Below are 22888 nucleotides of genomic sequence, written 5' to 3' on the forward strand. Positions count from 1 at the left end.
AGTATAACCTCCCTTTGAAATGCTATTTGAATCCTGCATGTCCCAATTACCTGCATCATCTGTAATAATGAAGATCTATAAGGTGACACAGTAGCCAAATTTAGGGTCAGCATGCCCAACATTTATTGATCCATTTGATTTTATAGACACATATGGATAGAAACCAAGATTTAGAGAAAGATTCTGTGGCTTCATTCATTAACAATCTGACCAATGGTACTGATCTACAATTCACTTTCCTGCTTTCATTCCAACAACCACTCACAGTTCAAGCAGGTTCATATGTCTGTGATCATTCACAGGATTAAGGAGCCTCGACCTGGTATCACCATGTTTCCGCACCAATAGTTGCCATGTGAACGTAGCAGGAAATGTCCTAAACTGTGAAGTGTAACACAACAGGAAACTTAAAATAGAGCTCATAATCAGCTGGGATAAATACTGAAATGTCCAATTAAATTTTGGAGAGGCTTTTAATTTCACAGGTGCATTGTCATTCAGCATGGAGGTAGGAGTCCGTGCCGACCATCGACCTCACCTGTTCTCTCTAATTCTACGCAGATCCAAGTTCATTCTCCTCATGTTCCCATCAACTCTCCCAGAAACTCCCTGCTCATCTATGCAGCTCATGTGGAGATCATAGAGAATGCAGAGGAGATTTACAAGGATATTGCCTGGATCGGAGAGCATGCCTTATGAGAATAGGTTGAGTGAACTTGGCCTTTTCTCCTTGGAGCGATGGACGATGAGAGGTGACTTCACAGAGGTGTATAACATGATGAGAGGCATTGATTGTGTGGATAGCCAGAGGCTTTTTCCCAGGGCTGAAATGGCTAACATGAGGGGGCACAGTTTTAACGTATCGAGGGGACGTCAGGGGTAAGTTTTTCACACAGAGTGGAGGGTGAATCGAATGCATTGCCGGCAAAGGTGGTGGAAGTGGATACAATAGGGTCTTTTAAGAGCCGCTTAGATAGATACATGGAGCTTAAAAAATAGAGGGCTATGTGCTAGAGAAATTCTAGGCAGTTTCTAGAGTAGGTTACATGGTCGGCACAACATTAAGGGCCAAAGGGCCTGTGATGTGCTGTAGATTTCTATGATTCTATGTAATATGTTCATCCACCTACACTCGGGGTACTTACTTAGAGATACAGCACAGGTCACAGGCCCTTCTGGGGTTAAATAAACAGTTGAGGGGAAAATGTGGGGGGAAGGACAGAGGGAATGGGTTACATTGAAGAGGCCTTTCAAAGACCCAGTGGGTTGAATCGGCTCTCTGTATTGCACTAGTCTATGATTCCATGAAATTTTATCTTGGGCATCTCACACACACACACACACACACACACACACACTGTTAACAAGAAGAATAAAGTTCAAAACAATCATAAGAAATCAAAGTTACTAAAATTTTACACACTTTTCCAATTCACATTTTACTTTTGCTGTAAGATACCATATTAAGTAGAACATTTCCTCTCCCAGATGACTTTTATAAATCTATGGGAATAATAAAACTGATCAATTTTCAGAGGAGGCATTTCATTTAAACATCGCTGGATGCAATAAATTATGGATAAATGATATCTACATTTGAAACCAACAACCGGAGGAAAAACAAGACTCATAATTATGGAATGCTTCATTCCCAAAATAATCAAAACACGCTGCACAATGGAATGAAGATAGCTTTTAAATAGTGTTTAGTTAGACAGTGTGCGTACGAGTGTTCTTTTCATGTCTTAAGTTTGTTTCTCTTGCAACTTTAAGCAGAGATGTAAGGTGGGGGTGGATCTTTCTCGGTAATTATGCTAGCCTCATCATACGGCGGCAGGAGAACCTAATGGCAAGAAAGAGACTATGTTACAGAGAGAAGGAAAAGTATGTCCCCACCTCCACTGCTCCATCACTGAAACGTTCTCAACAATCGCTCTATTTCTGTTGCATTTTTCACAGCCTCCACACACCTGAAGCTCTTTAAATTCATTCATAGAAAGTCAACAACATTGGCCCTGTTGTCCCTAGGCTAAGGAGACAGCGAAGAGCTGCAGTATTGTGCAAGACACACAAAACGCTAGAGGAATTCAGTAAGTCAGGCAGTTTCTGTGGAGTGCAAAAACAACTGATGCTTCTGGCTGGGATCAAGACTGATGATTTGTCTCAACCCAAAATGTTGACTGTTTATTCTCCTCCACAGATGCTGCCTGACTTGCTGAGTTCCTCCAGCACTTTGTGTGTGTTGCTCAAGATTTCCAGTATCTGTAGAATCTCTTGTCTTTACTTGTTTTTTTTTACCTAGAGATACAGCATAGTAACAAGACTTTTCAGCCCAACGTACCCACATGTCCCAATTACATCCATGTGACCAATTAATCTATCAACCCATATGTCTCTGGAATGTGGGAGGAAACCAGAGGAAAGTCGTGTGGTTGTGGGGAAAACATACAAACTCCTTCGCAGCAGGAATTGAACCCGGGTCGCTGCCACTATAATAGTGTTCTGCTAATTGTTACCCTGGCTACCCTGTTGCCCTTGTGGTGTGGCAACAGTATTGTGTTGGGGCTGGAGTCACGTTTAAGCCAGGCCAGGTCAGGGCAGCAGGGTTCCTCTCCAGAAAAACACTAGGTTTACAAAACAGTCTGAACTTCTCACAATCACCGTTGCTGACCCCAGGTTTCTATCCCAGTGTAGTTCATTACTTGCATTTCACCTTCCCAGATGGGATTTCAACTCCTGCCTCTGGATCAGCTCCCATTGTGATGTATCGCTGAGCAACCTTGGATGGTCTATTCCTGCACCTGATTCCTGTGATCTTATCAATGGTCCATAGAGTCGTACGGTATCTCCCTCTTTAAAAGTGACCCAGATCTCTGGCTCTGACTTCACCTGCACAGTTGTAGCAAGGCTTTCCAGGGACTGGGGAGGGGTGGAGTCCTTCATAATTTGTATTATGTACCTGAGTAAAAAACTGAACTGTTGTAATCTGCAAGACTGGAAACTAATATCTAATATCAGAGTACAGACTAAGCCCTAATATCTTTTTTACAGCCTTGGTTCCTTTATGAGGTTAAATCTCCATGGTGGTTAAATCTGCTGTAATTCATTGTCACTGAGAAAGTGAATTGAATGGGAACCTGCAGCCTCACCCACTCCAGCCAAAGTTTCAACGCGTCGCATGGGCAAGGGTAAAGCACCCTGTCTGACATTTCCACCGGGCATCAGTGCACCTCTTCATAGAAGCATAGAATGTGGACCAGAGCAGCGCAGGAACAGACCCTTTGACCTATGGCGCTGTGTCACACTGATTAAGTTAGTAATTAAGTGCCCAGCTAAACTAATTTTCCCTTCCTCCACCATTGTTGCTGCCCTCACCCACATCTCCTTCATTTCCTGGACATTGGCATTCACCCATCTTTCCACCACCTTAGCAGGGATAGAGTTCCTCTTGCCTCACCTACCACTTCATGAGCTTCCATATTCAACGCATCATTCTCCGCAGCTTCCACCATCTTCAATGTCATTCTACTGCCAAACACATCTTTACCTCCCTCCCACTCCGCTTTCCACAGGGATCGCTCCCTATGTGATTCCCTTGTCCATTTGTCCCCCTCCACTAATCTCCCTCATGACACTTATCCCCGCAAATGACTGAAGTGCCATACATGCCCATTTACAGTACCTCTTACCTCGCTGCCATTCAAGACCCCAAACAGTCCTTCCAGGTGAGGCAATACTTTCACCAAAATCGGAATTTCCCGGTGGCCATCCATTTTAATTCCTATCCTCATTCCTGTACTGACACGTCAACCCATGGCCTCCTCTTCTGCCACGATGAGGCAGGCCACTCTCAGCTTGGAGAAGCAAAATCTCATATTCCGTCGAGGTAGCCTCCAACTTGATGGCATGAAGATCGATTTCTCCTTCTGGTAATTTTTTTGTCCCTCCCCCTTCCCTCTTCTATTCCCCACTCTGGCCTCTTACCTCTTCTTCCCATGTGTTTATCATCTCCTCCTGGTGCTCCTCCTTCTTCCCTTTCTCCCATGGTCAACTCTCTTCTCCTGTCAGATTCCTTCTTCTCCAGTCCTTCACCTTTCCCACACAGCTGGCTTCACCTATCACCTCCTCTCCAGTCATCCTTCCCTTTATCCCAGCTTCTTATTCTGGCATCATCCCCCTTCCTTTCCAGTTCAGAAGAAGGGTCTTAGCCCAAAACGTTGACTGTTTTATTAATTTCTGTAGATGCTGCCTGACCTGCTGAGTTCCTCCAGCATTTTTTGTGTATTAAACTCAACCCTTCTGCCCACGCGATAATCATACCTTCCCACCCCCAATACCTGCATGTTCAGCTGCATAGCTAAGGGCCTCTTAAATGTTTCTATTGAACCTGTCTCCATCACCACCCCCGGCGGCACATTCCAAACACTTATATCTGTGCCAAAAACTTGTCCCGCACATCTCCTTTACACTTACCCCTTCTCACCTTAAATGTGTGCCCTCTGGTATTAGATATTTCAATCCAGGGGAAAAGATACTGTCTGTCTACTCCATCTCTGTCTCTCATAATCTGTCCCGCAGCCTCCACTGCTCTAGAAAAAAATAATCCAAGTTTGTCCAACCCCTCCTTTTAGAAAATACTCTGTGTATCCTGGTAAACATCTTCTGTACCCTCTCCAAAGCATCCACATGTCATTCCTACAATGGGATGACTGGAACTAATTGCAATACTCTGAATATGGTCTAACCAGAATATTATAAAGCTGCAAAAGAACTTTCTGACTCTTGTACTCAGTGCTTTGAGTAATAAAGGCAAGCATGCTGTAGACCTTCTTTACCAACCTATCAACCTGTGCAGCCATCTGCTGGGAGCTTTGCACTTAGACCCCAAGATCCCTCTGTACACCAACAGTTAAGGGTCTGGTAAGCATTTTGCCACTAACAGTGTACAGTACTGTCCCTTTACATTTGATCTCCCATCTGCCATTCCTCCACCCATACCTTCAACTGATCTACACCCAGTGGCTACTTTTCTGGGTACCTCCTGTAGCTAATGAAGTGGCCACCGAGTGTACGTTCATGGACATCTGCTGCTGTAGCTCATCTACTTCAAGGTTCATCATTTTGTGCATTCAGTGATGCTCTTCTGCACATCACTGCTGTAATGCATGACTGTTTGAGTTACTGTCACCTTCCTGTCAGCTTGAACCAGTCTGGCCATTCTCCTCTGATCTCTCTCATTAACAGGGTGTTTTTCACCCACAGAATTGCCAGTTACTGGATGCTTTTTTTTTTAACTGTTTTTGCACCATTTTCTGTAAAATCTAGACATGTTGTGTCTAAATTCATGGCAGCTGCAATTTAATGTGGATAAATGTGAGGTTATCTACTTTGGTGGCAAAAACAGGAAAACAGATTATTATCTGGATGGTGGCCGATTAGGAAAAGGGGAGGTGCAACGAGACCCGGGTGTCATTGTACACCAGTCATTGAAAGTGGGCATGCAGGTACAGCAGGCGGTGAAAAAGGTGAATGGTATGCTGGCATTCATAGCAAGAGGATTCGAGTACAGGAGCAGGGAGGTACTACTGCAGTTGTACAAGGCCTTGGTGAGACCACACCTGGAGTATTGTGTGCAGTTTTGGTCCCCTAATCTGAGGAAAGACATTCTTGTCATAGAGGGAGTACAAAGAAGGTTCACCAGATTGATTCCTGGGATGGCAGGACTTTCATATGAAGAAAGACTGGATCGACTAGGCTTATACTCGTTGGAATTTAGAAGATTGAGGGGGGATCTTATTGAAACGTATAAAATCCTAAAGGGATTGGACAGGCTAGATGCAGGAAGATTGTTCCCGATGTTGGGGAAGTCCAGAACGAGGGGTCACAGTTTGAGGATAAAGGGGAAGCCTTTTAGGACCAAGATGAGGAAAAACTTCTTCACACAGAGAGTGGTGAACCTGTGGAATTCTCTGCCACAGGAAACAGTTGAGGCCAGTTCATTGGCTATATTTAATATGGCCCTTGTGGCTAAAGGGATCAGGGGGTATGGAGGGAAGGCTGGTACAGGGTTCTGAGTTGGATGATCAGCCATGATCATACTGAATGGCGGTGCAGGCTCGAAGGGCCGAATGGCCTACTCCTGCACCTATTTTCTATGTTTCTATGTGTGACATTCCCAGGGGATCAGCTGTTTCTGAGATATTCCGACCACCCCATCTGGTTCCAATATCTTTCCATAGTTAAAGTCACTTTGGTCACATTTCTTCCCCGTTCTGATGTTTGGCCTGAGTAATAACTGAGCCTCTTTACCATGTCTGCATGCTTTTACGTTGCTGCAACATGATTGGCTGATTATATATTTGCATTAACAATTAGGTGTACAGGTGTACCTAATAAAGTATAGAGACTGAGTGTACATCCCACTGTAACATTTGGCAATACTCTATGCCATCCACAGCACCATCAGACATAGTATTGTCTGCAAACATTTCAACCCACTCATCTATATTTTCAACCAGGTCATTTATATTTATCACTAACAGCAGCAGTTCCAGTATAGATCTATGTGGAATACCACTAGTCACTGACCTCCAGTTAGAGTAAGTCCCATCAACCATACCATCTATGGACAAGCCACTTCAGAACCCAAATGGCTCATTCACCATGGAGTCCATGCACCTTAATCTTTTGAATGAGCCTTCCATGAGGCACCTTGAAAAAAAGCCTTTCTGTCATTTGTGATAAAGCAAAAACCTGAAACTTCCACTCTCGAGGAATCGTGTACTTGTACTCCTGCGTTCCTCTGTTCTATATCATCTTCCTTGGCCCTACTGTTCACTGTGAAAGTCTTACCCTCATTTGTCTATTTGAATTAAACTCCATTTGCCATACCTGGACCCACTTACCCAGCTGATCAAGACCCTGCTGTAAATCTTTATAACCATTTTCACTATTATCACCACCACCTATTTTAGTGCCATCTGCATACTTATTAACCATGCCTTGAACATTCTCATTCAAACATTTGATAAACAGTTGATGACAAATAACAATGGGCCCAACACAGAGCCCTGGGAACATCACAGGTCACAGGCATTACCCTCTGCTGTCCTCCATTAAGCCAATAGTGTATCCAGTTGCCATCTCTCCCGGGATTTCATGCATTCTACCTCTTTATTGCAGCCTACCCTGTTGAACTTTAACTGACAATGTCTACCCCCCCCACCCTCATTGACCTTCCTAGTGACTTCTTCAAAAAACTCCATCCAATTACGAGACATGACTTCCCATGCATTGAGCATTGTTGACTCTCCCTAATCATCTGTCTTTTCAAGTTCTTGTATATCTTATCCCTCAGAATTCGTCCAGCAACTTACCTTCCACACATGTTAGGCTTACTGGTCGATAGTTCCCAGGATTTTCTTTGCAGTCTTTCTTAAATAAAGGCAGAACATTAGCCAGCCTCCAGTCTTCTGGCTCTTCACCCATTTTGAACAATATATCTCAGACAGGGCTCCTGCTAATTTTTCGCTAGCTTCCCACAGTGTTCTTGGAAAATTGTGATTTTATAACCAATTTCTGCCTCCACCTTTTTTGGTGCTCTCTTTAAGTGCATTGAACCAATATTCGCAGCTCAGTACAGGGCGCAGTATTTTCTGTTTGGACTTTTATCCAACGTGTCTCCTAAATGGTTGAAGTAGGAACACATGTCATGGAGTTATGGGTCTGTAATGGAGCATTAAACTCCATTTGTCATTCTCTGGCCACTTACCCAGTTGATCAATATCCCTCTGTCAAACCTGATAACCATCTTTACTGTCACTATTCTAGCTTCATGCAAGAGGGTGTGTCATACAGAGCCAGAGTTGCGGTCTGCTCCTTTTCCACCTCAGTGAATTAAGGATTGTGATCTGGCAAAGCACCTCCCAAAGGAGGAACACACACAAAATGCTAGAGGAACACAGCAGGCCAGGCAGCATCTAGGAAAAGAGTACAGTCGATGTTTCAGGCTGAAACCCTTTGGCAGGACTGAAGGAGGAAGATGGATAGAAGAAGATGCAAATTTTAAAGAAGTTAAGGCATACTCTCTTTGCTTACCGCAGTGTCATTGGCCACATAGACTAGGACATCAGCTGAGTGTCTGCTGTTGATATATCTGTAGCAGTTCCAGACACAAGCAATCAGATATGCCTGGAAAATAAAGAAAGATAATGTTTCTCTTTGCTCTTTGAGCTCAACTGCCTCCTCCAATTGGACAGAAGGTACAAAAGCTTGAAAGCACATACCTGTACTTTGAATTCCTGCCCTTAAATCTCTCCCTCTCACTATCTTGTGTCAAGAATCTCTTTAAAGTTCACTTTTCTCACAGGGGAACACACACAAAATGCTGGAGGAAGTTCAGTGAGTCAGGCAGCATCCATGGAGGGAAGTGAACAGAACTTCCCTCCGTAGATGCAGCCTATCCTGCTGATTTCCTCCAGCACTTTGGCAGTATTGTTCCAGATTTACAGTCTCTCTTGTGTCTTCTCTCACACACTTTTTGTAAAAACACTTTCCCTAATGAGATCAATACTTAACACAAAACAGAAAATGCTGTAAAAACTCAACAGATCAATATTTAGCTTTCACTGGGGAGAGGACTGCATGCATTCACCCTGTCTATGCCCCTCATGAATTTCTACACCTTGGTAAGTTCATTTCTCAGTCACCTACACACCAATGAATAAAGTACTATCCTGCCCAACCTCGAGTCCTGGCAACATTCATGTAAATCCTCTTTGTACTATTTCCTGTCTAATGATGCCTTTTCTATTACGGAATGATGAAGGCCATTACATCAGATGTCTCCTTCGCCACCCAAATTTCAAACAGACCAAGAGAAATGGTTTGCAAAATGGCTACCATGAAACACTTGCAAAAGTATCAACCAAGTGTTAAGACAACGGGGTTGCCAGAGAATCATTCCACCGAGATGCAACACAGAGCGTCACAGGAAGTCATTCCTGCCTGTGGCCATCAAACTTCACAACTCCTCCCTTGGAGGGTCAGACACCCTGAACCAATAGGCTGGTCCTGGACTTATTTCCATCTGGCATAATTTACATATTATTATTAAATTATTTATGGTTTTATATTACTATATTTATACTCTATTCTTGGTTGGTGCAACTGTAACGAAACCCAATTTCCCTTGGGATCAATAAAGTATGAGTATGCCTATTAACTGGCCTGCATCAACCCAGGCAACTAAGGGCTTAAGTAATTCGCACCATTGGAAATAAATTGAACATTCAGAGGTATCTCCCACTGTAGATATGTCATTCAAAAGAAGCATTGTCAACCCAAAATATTGAAGTAAACAATGTCATTGTGACCATTAAGATTGTATTTAATCACCCACTGTTACTTTTTCCGTGTTCTATTGGTGAACTGGAATTTGGTCTAATGACTCATCTGAAACACAGCACCTCTCATGATGATGCACTTCACCCTGGTGTGACTAGATTTTGTTCAAGTTTCTGAATTCAGCCTTTGGACTGCAGCCAGGGCACGCTCTCCCCTCATTACTACCGTCAGGGAGGAGTACAGGAGCCTGAAGGCACTCACGCAATGTTTTAGAAACAGCTTCTTCTCTGGGGCCATCAGATTTCTGAACGGTCCATGAACCCGTGAACACCACCTCACTGTTCCTCTTTTGCACTGTTGGCTTATTTGCATTTTATTACAACTCAGAGCGATTTTTAAATGTCTTGCACTTCACTGCTGCCACAAGACAATGCATTTTGTGACGTATGTCAATGATAACAAACCTGGTCCTGGTTCTGAGTACTTTGGAAAGGCTAGTATTGGATCCCATGAGTCAGTTACTGAGGCACCATGGTGAGCAGGGACATACCGGGGCAAAGAATTTTACTGATTAGGTTAAATCGCTCACATTTTGATTTCTGATCCTTAAATTCCACTTATTTTTCCAATCTCCACCCCCCCCCCCCCGATTCCCCTTTCATTCCCAGCTGAGAACTGCCCCCCGGACACTCTACTGCCTCGGTCTTTGGAATTCAGCTTTGTTGCTCAACAGAGCCTGATAAAGCATCAGCATCCGATGTGGACATCAGACCTTGCCTGCCGAGAACACACGGCAAAGAAGGCCTGAGTCTAGATAATATGGCCATAAGATACAGGAGGAGAATCAGGCCATTTGGCCCATTGAGTCTGTTCTACTATCTCATCATGACTGATCCACTTATCCTCTCAGCCGCAGTCTCCTGCCTCTCTCCCTTCATGCCTTGACCAATCAAGAATCTGTCAACCTCTGCCTTAAGTATACATAATGTCCAACCAAGGCCAATAACAACAGCATGCCATGAATTGTACCGATTCACACTCTGTTTAATCCATAGATTATTAACTTATCTTGGCACCATCTGATTTTTTACAAGAAAATATTTTCATATCTTAACAGAACTTTGGTTTTATGTGTGAAAATAAAACTGAAGTTTATTTTAAAGGAGGAAGAGGCAACAACTCAAAGTACACAGGAATGTGTTATTTGATCTTTTGCAAAAGCCTGCCTGCTCCATTTCCACAGGAAAGAAGATTGGAGAGGAAGAAGACAGCTCAGTCACTCAGTCAGAGGAGAACTCTGTCACTAGTCCACCCACTCCCCAACATGTAGCAGTTAGTGCTGCTGCCTCCCTGTTCCAGGGACCCAGGTTCCAGGTAAGACAAGATGCAGTGTGCTTGACCACTTCACCGTGTACCTGCATTCTATCCACCATGGCCGTTTGGAGCTCCTGGTTCTTTAAGATAAACTTTAATCTTCTTTGTATGGTAAGATGGACTCTTGATCTCACAGTCTACCTTGTCATGGCCTTGCATCTTACTTTCTACCTGCACTGCACTCTCCCTGTAGCTGTAACAGTTTATTCTGCATTCTGCTATTGCTTTTCCCTTGTACTTCATGCACTGATGTGATGAAATGATGGGGATGGGAGACATGCGAAATGAAGCTTTTCACTGTTCCTCGGTACGTGTGACAATAATAAATCAGGGGGGTGGTGTTGTCAGCAGTGTAGAACAGTACCTCAGCTGAGGATTGGAAAATGTCTTTCAGTCCAGAAAAATGTGACATATTGCATTTTGGGGGATCAACCCAGAGTACGACTAACACAGAAAATGATAGGGCTCTGTTGTGGAAGAGAAGAACTAGGAAGTACTAGTGCACAGTTTGCTGAAAGTGGCATCTCAGGTAGATAGGATGGTGAAGAAGGTATTTGACGTGATAGCCTGCACCAGTCAAGAAGTTCAGTAAAGGAGCTGAGAAGTTGTGTTGTAGTTATGTGACACTGGTGAGGCTGCAATTGGACCATTGTGTACAGATTTGGTCGCATTGTTATCAGAAAGGTGTTATTAAATTAAAAAGAGTTGAAAAAGATTTACCAGGATGTTGCATGAATTTAGGGGCTTGAGTTACAATGAGAAGTTGCATAGGACTTTAGGACTTCATTCCCTGGAATAGAGGGGACTGAGGGGTGACCTGAGATAAGATAATGAGACAGGGTGAAAGTAGACAGGGGGTGCTGTAAACATGAGGGCATAGGTTTAAAACCACAGACAAGAGATTTAAAAGGGACATCAGGTCATCTTCTTCACCCAAAGTGTGACGTATGTTTGGAATGAGCTGCCAGAAATAATGGGTCAGTTGGAAACATCAGCAATGTTTAAGAGCTACCAAACAAAAAAAAATTGAAAAATTGAGACACAGGAGACCTCAGATGCTGAAATCAAGAGCAAAAGCAGGTCAGTCAGCACCTGTGGAGAGAAATGGACAGTCAATGTTTCAGGTCAAGATCCTTCATCTGGACTGAAGGATAGAAGTGAACTTGTCAGTATAAAAAAGTGAGTGGGAGGTATGGTCGAGAGCTGCTGGCAATAAGTGAGAAGGGGTGATAGGCAGATGGAGGAGGGGAGATTAGGAGTAGTGGCAGAAGCTGGGAGGTGAGAGGTACAGGTGACAGAGGGCTGCAGGTGATGGAATCTGATAGGAGAGGCAGGTGGAACATAGAGCCAAATAAAAGAGGTGGTAGATGGGAACAATGTGGGGGGAAAATAGAAAAACAGATTGTTCTTACAATGATTGAAACAACAAGCTTTTGAAACACAAGAAGTATCCAAAGAATTAATTGTGGACTTCCAGGAGGGAGAATTTAGGAGAACACACACCAGTCCTCATTGAGGGGGTCAATGGTGGAAAGAGTGAGCAACTTCAAGCTCCTAGGGATCAAGATATTAAGGGACCTACTTTGAGCCAATCATGAAGAAGGCACACAGGCAGCTATATTTCATTGGGAGTTTGAGGAGATTCATCAGAAACTGTTGGAAATTTCTGACTGATTACATCACAACCTAGTATGGGGGATGCAATCAATATACAGGATTACAAGAGGCCACAGGGGATTGTAGACTTGGCCATCTCCATCATAGACACGGCTCTCCCCACATCTACATGACGTGGTGCCTCAGGAAGGCAGCATCATTAAGGACCCTCATCATCTAGGACATGCCCTCTTTTCTTTACTATCATCAGGAAGGAAGTGATAGGAGCCTGAAGACTTACTCTCAATGCTTTAGAAACAACTTGTTTTGCTCCACCATCAGATTTCTGAATGGACTGTGAATCTATGAATGCAACCTTGTTATTCCTTTGCTTTTGACATTATTTATTGATTTTGTAGTAATGTTATGTCTGTTCTGTACTGTTGCCACAAGACATCAAATTTCATTTCATTTCAGTCAATAATAAAACATTTAATCCTGATCCTGTACCACCCAGGCAGAATAAGGAAGGAAAATTATATTGTAAAGTGATGGACATCTTTTTGCAACTGTGCAGGGCTTCAGTGAGAGTTTACTTTTGGTCTTTAAGGAAGGGTATAGATGACAGAGCTATAGTGATATATATGCATTTTGATAATAGATTTACTTTGAACTTTGAACCCATGGAGAAAGGCTGAGCAAGGTTGGCTCATGCTTACCTTGAAGGCCAGAATAACACTAATGAAGAAAACAACAATGAAGAGCAAGTAGGTTGGGTTCATCGACATGATGTCTTCCTTGTATGGCATGTCATCAGGCTGTGGAAGCAAAAGGCAAGAAACAAATTATCCCTGGAACTGCTGGTATATGGCACCACACAGATCCACACAGTCCTTCCTCTCATCGTTCCCATCTCCACTTCCATTCTGAGCACCAACAATAGCTATAATCGTTCAGTGCAAACCACATCAGCACGGATCCCTGAAACACACTCTCTCCTGAGCTCTACCATGGGAACTAGTGGAGAGAGGGAAAAAAGATTCAAGCATCCTTGAAGAAACACAAATGGACAGGAGAGATTTGGAGGGAAATGGGCCAAATAGAGGCAAATGAGAGCAACACACATAAAATCCTGGAAGAACTCAGCAGGCCAGTCGGCTATGGAAGGAAACAAATAGTTGATGTTTTGGTTAAGTCCCTTCATCAGAACTGTAAAGGAATGGGGCTGAAGCCAAAATAAGAAGGCAGGGTGAGAGAAGAGTGCAAGAGAGCAGGTGATAGATAAAACCAGGAGATGGGGCAAGGTGGGTTGGTGAGGGAGGGGTAGGGGGTTGTAGTAAGAAGCTAGGAGGGGATAGGTGGAAGAGGCAAGGCTGAAGAAGGAATCTGATAGGAGAGGGCAGTTGACCATGGAAGAAAGGGAAGGAGGAGGGGAACCAGAGGAAGGTGATATGGCAAGGGAGGAGGGAAAGGCTGGAAGGGCCACCGGAGTGGGGAATGGTGGAAAAAAACAAAAAAACAAAGAAAAAGGATGAGGGAGTAGTGAAAAATAGAGGGGAGTGATTACCAGAGGTTATAGAGATCATGCCATCAGGTTGGAATATGAGATGTTGCTCCTTTGGCCTGTGTTTGACCTCATTATTGCAGTAGGAGAGGACGTGGATGGTCATCTTGATGTGGGAATGGGAAGTGGGATTGAAATGGATGGCCGCCGGGAGATCCTGCCTTTTGCGGTGGACAGAGTGAAGCTGCGTTTCTGATAGGCAAATGGGACTAGCTCACTTAGTCAATGTGGTCAATGTGGGCAAGTTGAGCCCTGTTCTCCATGCAGTATAACTTCAAGACTCTCTCGCCACTGATTCATGGAATGTCTGGCCCAGGGCTGCACACAGTGGGTAAAGAACGCTGAAAAGGAAACCAAGAACCATCAAAACACACAGCAACCCTGTGGGAAAAGTGAATCACCTCACGGACAACCCTCTCACCACCCTGTCAGGCACCTGCTGTCCTGTCAGCGGAAAAGTCTGTGATTCCCACATCAGCTTCATCAGCCACTCAAAAACCCAGCATGGAAGTAAATCACCTTCAGTCTTGAGGGACTGTCTGAGAAGATGTTAAGGAAGGCTAAATATCTGGTTGTGACTTCAAGAAGGGGATTCAGGGTGAACATGTTTAAATTCCTAGGCCTTAACATTTTGGATGCCCTGATCTGAGCCCAACACACAGACTTACTTTCCCTGGAGGTTAAGCTTGTCACTGAAAAATCAAACAAACTACTAGTGATGTACTGTTGAAAGTGTCCTGATTGTTTGCCATGTGATCTGATACAAGGAATTCAACGCACAGGAATGCAAGAAGCTGCAGAGAGTAGTAGATTCTGCCCAATACATCATGGGCACATCTCTCCCCACCAGCAGGGTGTGCTATCTCGAGAAGGCAACATATACTGTCAAAGATCCCCACCGTCTGGGCCGTGCCATCTTCTCACAGTTACCATCAAGCAGGAGGTACAGAAGCCAGAAGTCCCACACCATCGGGCTCAAGAACAATTACTTCCCTTCAACCATTCAGGTCTTGAACCAACCAGCACAACCCTAATCACTACAGTTTAGCAACACTATGACCACTTTGCGGTAAAATGGATGTTTTTCATTCTAATTGTGTTCTTTCTTGTAAAAATTTTGCATAACCTGTTTTTTTTTCTGAGTGCTGCTTATCTGATATTATGCGCCGGTGATGCTGCGACGAGTGAGTTTTTCATTGCACCTGAGCAGACATGTTCTTGTGCTTATGGCAATAAATTCAACTTTGACTTTGATTTTGAAGAGTATTTGTGTCATACCAGCTGTTGCAAGTAGTCCTGGATGGAGTTTGGGTAGACAACCAGACTGATTGCGACAAGAGTGTTGAGGGCGCAGTCAAAGATCTGGTAACAGAAGAACGGGACGATCCAGGCACTGCGTTGCTGGAAAACAAGAAGGAACAAAGATGTATGAACTGCAGGCAGTAACCTGACCAACTCCGTCCTCTATCGCAACAGAATGCCGACACTCCCTCACGGTGAACGCTGCAGCAGAGAGTGGGCCTGCCTTATAGCATGGTAGAGTGGTGGTAAGCTTAATGCGGTTACAATGTTAGCTACCTGGGTTCAAAGCCACTACCGTCAGTAAGAAGGTTGTGTGTTCTCTCCGTGATCACATGGCATTTTTGAGGTAGCAGCTAGCGTAATGCACTAAAGCGCCAGCAAACTTGGTTCAGTTCCTGCTGCTGTCTGTAAAGAGTTTGTACATTCTCCTCATGAACGAGTGGGTTTCCTTCAGGTGCCCAGGTTTCCTCCCACATTTGGAAGCCATGTGGGCTAGTAAGTTATGGGCGTGCTATGCTGCTGCTGGGAACACGGCAACACCAGACCGCTGCTGTCACCACATTCTCAGACTGCGTTGGTCATTGACGCACATGACACTGTATGCTTTGATGTTTTGTGTAAACGTGACAAATAAAGATAATCTTTCATCTCTTCAGCATCTGTGATTCCCAGATTACCTACAGATCATCCCTCCACACCAAAATTCCCATGCTATGTGAGTTGTTCTAGGTTTCACCAGCAGTGGAATCACAAAATGTGGTCCATCCACTCCTCACTACTGATCTCTGCTGAAGTATCTCATCAAATAGGCTTTTCGGCCCATCAAACCACTGCTGACCACCAAGCACCCATTTTATTTTTATGTACAAATACATTTATTTCAACTTCTGCATTAGTACAAACTACAACAGTAACACTAGACACTATAACAATAACTCACATGAACTAAGTTAAAATAGTACCATGCTCATCTAGGGTGCAATTTATCCCCTGTGGTGCTCAATGGTCACGGAACAATTCCATGATACCCATGGGCAAGCGTGTTCTTTCTCCAGGGTTACCCAGGCACAGACGTACCCTCGGAAATTTGCCAGGCAGTCAACCCAGGTGGAGCTCTCCAATGCCCACCTCAGGACCACGAATAGCTAAATTGGTCAATCCCAGGAGCAAATTCACTAGGCCACCCCCTACCCCCATCATACTGGATTAAAGAGGGTGGAGCTAAAATGTGACCAGAAGGCGAGGAGCAGCTCCCCCCCACCCAGGTAAGTGAAAAGAGCCTGCAGCCCCGTGGCACATGGCCTTTCACAGCCCGCAGAGGTGGCATGCAGCTGGGAGATCTGTGTATAGGCTGATGAGCACCACTCAGTGCAGCAGTCTCCATCCAGTGTAGAAGGGAAGTGCACCCGCATGAAGAGACTTCCACCGGTGAGCCTGACATTTACAGCCGGCTCCCAGGCTACAACAAAGTGTCACGTCTTGAGAACTGCCCGCAAGTTGGAATTCAACCACAGCGGTGCGTGGAAGAGAATGGCGGTGACGGGAGAGTGAGCGGGTGTGGGAGAAGAGCAGCCCCCACCCTGACTTGGCACTCCCAACTCTGCTCAGCTCTACCCAGGCCCCAATTGTCGAGGCTCGGGTCAGGGCCATGGAGAAAAGGCAGGGAGAAGTGCCCCTTTCCCACCTGGCAGAAGACACCTGCAGCCCTGCACTAGCCAGTAAATGGGTCCCCATTCTCCCTGCTGGTCTCCTAAACACTCGCTCATGTGTATGGGGTGTCTGTAACCCAGAGAGGAGCTGAACACTGATCCTACACTACACCCATTCTGTTCCCATAAATTCCCATTAATTCCCATTAACTCCCTCAGATTCTGCCACTCACTTACACTAGGGACAACTTACCAGCCATTTCTTTTTGGATGTGGGACCCCTTGGAGCAAACCCATGTGATCACCCGGAGAGCGTGCGCACTCCACATGGACAGTGCTAGAACTTAGGATCAAACCCTGGGTCGCACAGGGAGGCGGCAGCTCTCCCCACTTTGCCACTGTTCTGTCTTGCCTTCACTGGCAAAGAGGCCAGTGCAGTTCACAAGTTCTGACCAAGGTGTTGTCAGTCGTAGTAAGAAGGTTTAAGTCTGAAACGTGTTAGAGACAAGTGAGAACTCAGTGGCATAATTAAATGTGTTTAAAATGGAACCGCTAAAATTAGACCCAATTTACCACTTGGTATGTCGGTGAGAAATAACACAGTAGTGAGAATTGGAGAGGCAGACAAATTGAACTCTTCCCGGTGTAAAATGGTGGCTGGTGGTTTGAGCAATGGACACAGAACGCTGGAGGAACTCAGCAGGTCAGGCAGCATCTATGAAGGAAAATGAACAGTCGACGTTTCAGACGGGCATCTTTTATCTGCCTTGATGGGTTGTGGCTTGAAATATTGATTGTTGATTCCCCTCCATAGATGCTGCCTGACTTGTTGAGTTCCTCCAGCGTTCTGTGTGTGTTGCTCAACATTTCCAACACACAAGATGCCAGAGGACCTCAGAATCTCCTGCGTCTGCAATTGGGGGTTTGTTCTCATTTGTTGTTCATTCAGAAGATTATGGGTTCAAGTTCCACACCTGAGACTAGAGTAACAAAGCACAAAGAGCTCCCCAGTGACCCTCCAGGGGCTTTTAGATGAGGAATTAAGTGGAGGTCCCTTTTGCCTCTTCAGCTGGAAGTCGAAGGTCAAAGCTGCACGTGTCAGGGTTCCGTCCTGACCTCTAGTGTTCTCTGCATGGTGTTTGCACGACCTGGTGGGCTTACTCCAGGCGCACTGTCTTTTCCAACAGTCCAAAGATGGATTAGTCCATTGTATTTTAACCCTAGTGTGTAAATGAATGGTAGAATGTGTGGGAGCTGATGAAAATATGGGGAGAATAAAATAGGATTAGTGTAAATGGGTGCTTGATGGTCAGCATGGACTCGGTGGGCCGAAGGGCCCGTTTTGTGCTATATGACTCTGTGGCTGTAAGAGCAAGGAAGATCCCCCGTGATAATGTTCCCACTGTCTTCACAAGTGTTGCCCCAGATTTCCTGCTCCCGCAGAATCTCGAGTCACTCTGTTCACGTTGCTGTTTGTGTGACGGCATGCTATCACAGACTGGCAAGGCAGTTCTTGCATTATAAGCAAGAACTAGAGGACATGGATTTCGGGTTAGAAGGAGAGATTCAATCGAGACATGAGGGGCAACTTTTTCCCCCAGAGCAATACATAACCCTGGAGGAACTCAGCAAGTCAAGCAACATCCACGGAGGGGAGCAAGCAGTCGACATTGCAGGCTGGGGCGCTTCATCAGGACTGAAAAGGAAGTGGGGAAGAAGCCAGAATAAGAAGGCTGGGGGGGGGGAGGGAGGGAGTACACACTGGCAGGTGACAGGTGAGACCAGGTGAGGGGAAGGTGGGTGGCGAGATAAGGTAAGAATCTTGGAGGTGATAGGTGGAAGAGGTAAAGGGCTGAAACGGAAGGAATCTGATAAGAGAGAACAGTGGACCATCGGAGAAGGCGAACCAGAGGGTGGTGAGGGGCAGGTGAGGAAAAAGAAAATGGGTGAGAGGGAATGGAAAAAGAGAGGAGGAGGAGGAAGAGTAATTGATGTTCATGCCATCAGGTTGAAGGCTACCCAGATGGAATCTGAGTTGTTGCTCCTCCAGCCCGAGTCAGGCTTTTTTCACCCAGAGAGTGCTCTGTATATGGAACGAGCTGCCAGGTAGGAAGTGGTTGAGGCAGGTGTATTAACAGGATTGAAACACACCTAGACATGGATAGGAAATGCTTAGAGGGAAATGGGCCAAATGCCAAAAAATAGGACTAAGTTAGATGATAATCTTGGTCAGCATGGACCAGTTGAGCCAAAGGGCCTGTTTTCCTGCTCGATGACCCAATATCTCTATGACAGAGACTGCACTCCACAAGGTGCTTTGGGAATGTCTCAAAGTGGATGTGATAGGTGTTAGGGCAAAATAGTATTCCTTTAATTCATATCCACGCTGGGATTGCTTTGTAGGAGTCAGCCTGTTTTTAGTTATGGAACAAACCTTTCTGGAAAAATATGAAGTCACTTTTTTTAAACCTACAGATGTGAAAATATTGTATTGACTTTCATCAACCTGAGAATGCATTGCAAAATGCTTAGTTCGAAACAAAATGATAGAGTTTACTCAGCTAACCAAAAACCACCAAGTTTTAGCTGCAGGGGATCAGGGCACTGGGCTCTTCCTGTACCTTATATGCTCCGTAAGTGGCCATCCCGCAGATTGTAATCATAAGCAGCGAAATTGCAGTGGCAATGCATATACCTGGAACAGAGAAACAGGAGTCATGCACAGCACAAACAACACACTATCATTGCAAGCCATATCACTGCAGCAGGCCGTAATTATTAAACCTGAATACTGACCAAATACAGGGAATGGTGGTGGAAGAGTTAACCTACTGGAGGTCCTGACTGAAGATCTAACCTTAAGAATTCAAGCATCATCAAGGAAATTGGAAAATTTAAATTCTAATTAATTAAATGCATATCGTTTTAATATTGATTTATCATTGACACGTGCCAAGATGCAGTGAAAATCTTTGTTTTGCATGGAATCCATAAAGATAATTTTTTACAATAGTGCATTGAGGTAGGGCAAGGGAAAATAATAACAGGATGCAGAATAAAGTGTTACAGTTACACAGAAAGTGCAGTGCAGGCAGGCAGGCAATAAGATGCAAGGCCACAGTGAGGCAGATTGTGAGGTTAAGAATCCATTTTATCATATTAGAGAACTGTTCAATAATCTCATTCAATGTCAGCTTTAAGGTTAGAATGTCTGTTTCCTTTGGAGCAGGGAGTGCTGAGAAGGGATTTGTTCATGGTAGATGAGACTATGACTGGTTTGATCAGAGATTCAGACTCCTACAACCCTCTGAGTGATAACATTTTCCTCATCCCCTCTTCATAGATTCTACAAATTACTTTAAATCTCTAACCTGTGATATTTAACCCCTCTACATTTCCTATCCATTTTGTCCTGTTCCCTCTCAGTATTAGTTGCCTTTATTAAACCTACTGCATTCCAAGGAAGACATCCCTGGCTTATTCAATCTTCCTTTGCGTCCCTTTTCTTTCAATCCTGATGACACCCTTGCAAATCACCCCTGCACTGGCTCCATCTTCCCTGCAATGCTGTAATCAGAACAGTCCACGGTTCTTTGGCTGGGGTCTCACTAACACAGTGGTGAGTGAATTTGTCCATGCTGGTTCAGGAGCCTGATGGTTGTAGAGTCATAACTGTAGTGAATCTGGTGGTGTGGGACCTCCTGTCTGATGGTAGTAGGGAGAACAAGGCATGGGTGTTTGGCTGAAGGGCTTCTTCCTGTGCTGTACTCTCCCATGTTCTTTGTTCTAATTAACATAACAGCACTATTTTAGACTCACATATTTCATCACGGAAACAGGCCCTTCAGCCCATCCAGTCGCTGCCAGCCTCACCTTCTACCTAGTCCCATCTACCTGCACCTGGACCATAGTCCTCCATACCCTTCTCATCCACCTACCTATCCAAACTTACTCTTATTACAACTGAACCGGCGTCTACCACAGTCTGCTGGCAGCTCGCTTCACAGTCACTCACCCTCTGAGAGATCTGTGATGAAACTGCAGCATCTGGGTAAAATCCATAAAGTCACAAAAAGCACTGGAGGTCAGAATTGTTCACTTTGTAATCAATACAGTTTTTAGTTCTAGTGTTTTTAATATTGATGACCTTAATTCAATTAAAATAAATTGCAAGTTAAAATTTCCCCACCTCAGAAACACACAACTGTGATACGTTCAATAGGAGGTGGCAACCACCAGGCAGTTACCTACTGTTTAATCATTTAAAAGCAATAATTGTTGACAGTTCCTGGTGGAGGATGGGTTGCAATCAATTGAATTCTTTCCTGAAAATCAGATATACAATAAATTAACGTCTGGTGACAAAACACTTCAGATTACATTGCAAGTTCGAACTGCCACATGTGTGGGACAGGGAGGTTTAGAGCATAGCTTGTATAAGCAATACTAACACTAGCACACACAACTAACGAGGACCTTTCAAGAGGCCGTGCCTCAAGGAGGCAGCATCCATCACTAAGGACTCTCCCCATCCCTCTTCTCATTACTACCTTCAGGGAGGAGGTACAGGAGCCTGAAAATTCACACTGAATAAATCAGAAACAGCTTGTCCCCTCCACTGACAGATTCCTGAACAGTCTATGAACCCATCAACAATACCTTGTGATTCAATTTTATGCATCATTTTTTTATTTTGCAATTTATTGTAGTTTTGTGTCTTTGCAATCAACTGCTGCTGCAAAACAACAAATTTCACCTTATTTAAGTCAGTGATAATGAATCTGATTCTGAAGAAGCTATGAACTAAAAGTGGGCTTTAACTCAGAACCATCAGGACTTTGAAGGAGGGTCCTTATGAAGTGTCTCGGCCCAAAACACTGACTCTTTATTCCCCTCTGGAGATACTGCCTGACTTGCTGAGTTGCTCCAGCGTTTTATGTGTGTATTTTTTTCTGTGATAAATTCTTCTCTAATGGATCACTTCTGTGTGAACTCGTTCTCCAACCTCTATCTAGAGCCACTAGATGGCAGTGCAAACAACAGGAATTCTGCAGCTGCTGGAAATTCAAGCAACACACATAAAAGTTGCTGGTGAACGCAGCAGGCCAGGCAGCATCTCTAGGAAGAGGTGCAGTCGGCGTTTCAGGCCGAGACCCTTCGTCATGTGTGTTGTTAGATGGCAGTGCAAGACAGCTTTGATGGACAGGTCTGACCCAGCTGAGGATGTCTGCTGTCCAGGACCATTCTAGTCAATTCACAACTGTGAGATCAGGTGACCAATCACCAATTCTTCTGTCTCCCATTCTTCCTCCCCTGACTGTGGTCTCTCGATATTTTTACAAGAAAAGTTCAGTATAAACTTGCGGAAGAACCCTTTATCTCCTGACTTGGCAAGTTACAGCCTTTTGGAGCTTATGCTGAGTTGAATAACTTCCAGTAATGGTTCTGTTGCTGCCTCAGAGCCATCCCTTTTGTTCCTTTATTAGTCCTAATCCAACCATTCCTTCCTGTAATTCACTCCTTCTTTCCTTTTGGTTCGCTCTGTCACTCTCCAACCACCCAACCCTTTCTCTGCATCTTAGAACTTGGGATCTACCTGGATAAATGGGAACGATCTGGGCACCCGAAATCAGAACTAAGAACCTGGGATCTGGACTAGGCAACCAGTATCCAGATAAGTTATTCCGGATCAGGGATAGTTTGTTCCCTCACCAGTACCGACATCAATTTTAGATAAACTTTTTAAAGAATTGGTAAAGGCACTGTACGTGTCTGTTAATTATTATCCCCGCTCTAATCTCTTTCATTAGAATTAGAATTTTATTGCTTATATCCATCTCACAACACGAAGGAGCAAAAATCTTTATGTTGCATCTCTGTCACAATGTACACGCAATAATGTTTTCTCCAGAGGAACTCATTCTGACTATGGCCTATTTTATCCTGTGCCTCCAAGTACTCTGAGACCTGAGACTTCATCCTTAATAATCGACTCCAACATCTTCCCAACCATTGAGGTCAGATTAACTGTCTTACGGTTTTCTTTCTTCTGCCTCCC

The 22888-nt window shown here is 44.4% G+C and overlaps 1 protein-coding gene across 1 annotated transcript in view; it reads right to left on the bottom strand.

Moving 5' to 3' along the window:
* Nucleotides 1-109: 109 nt before the first annotated feature.
* Nucleotides 110-22888, bottom strand: part of laptm4b (lysosomal protein transmembrane 4 beta) — a 66076-nt gene continuing 43297 nt past the window's right edge. Inside the window, exons 4-8 of the mRNA XM_063040998.1 lie at nucleotides 19452-19525; nucleotides 15158-15280; nucleotides 13035-13133; nucleotides 8098-8190; nucleotides 110-1843 (exon numbers count right to left, since the gene is read on the bottom strand). Coding sequence (XP_062897068.1) covers nucleotides 1769-1843; nucleotides 8098-8190; nucleotides 13035-13133; nucleotides 15158-15280; nucleotides 19452-19525 — 464 coding nt within the window. The 3' untranslated portion in view covers nucleotides 110-1768. The remainder of the gene's footprint in view (nucleotides 1844-8097; nucleotides 8191-13034; nucleotides 13134-15157; nucleotides 15281-19451; nucleotides 19526-22888) is intronic.

Source organism: Mobula hypostoma, chromosome 1, assembly GCF_963921235.1.
Source record: "Mobula hypostoma chromosome 1, sMobHyp1.1, whole genome shotgun sequence".
In the NCBI taxonomy this organism is placed as follows: Eukaryota; Metazoa; Chordata; class Chondrichthyes; order Myliobatiformes; family Myliobatidae; genus Mobula; species Mobula hypostoma.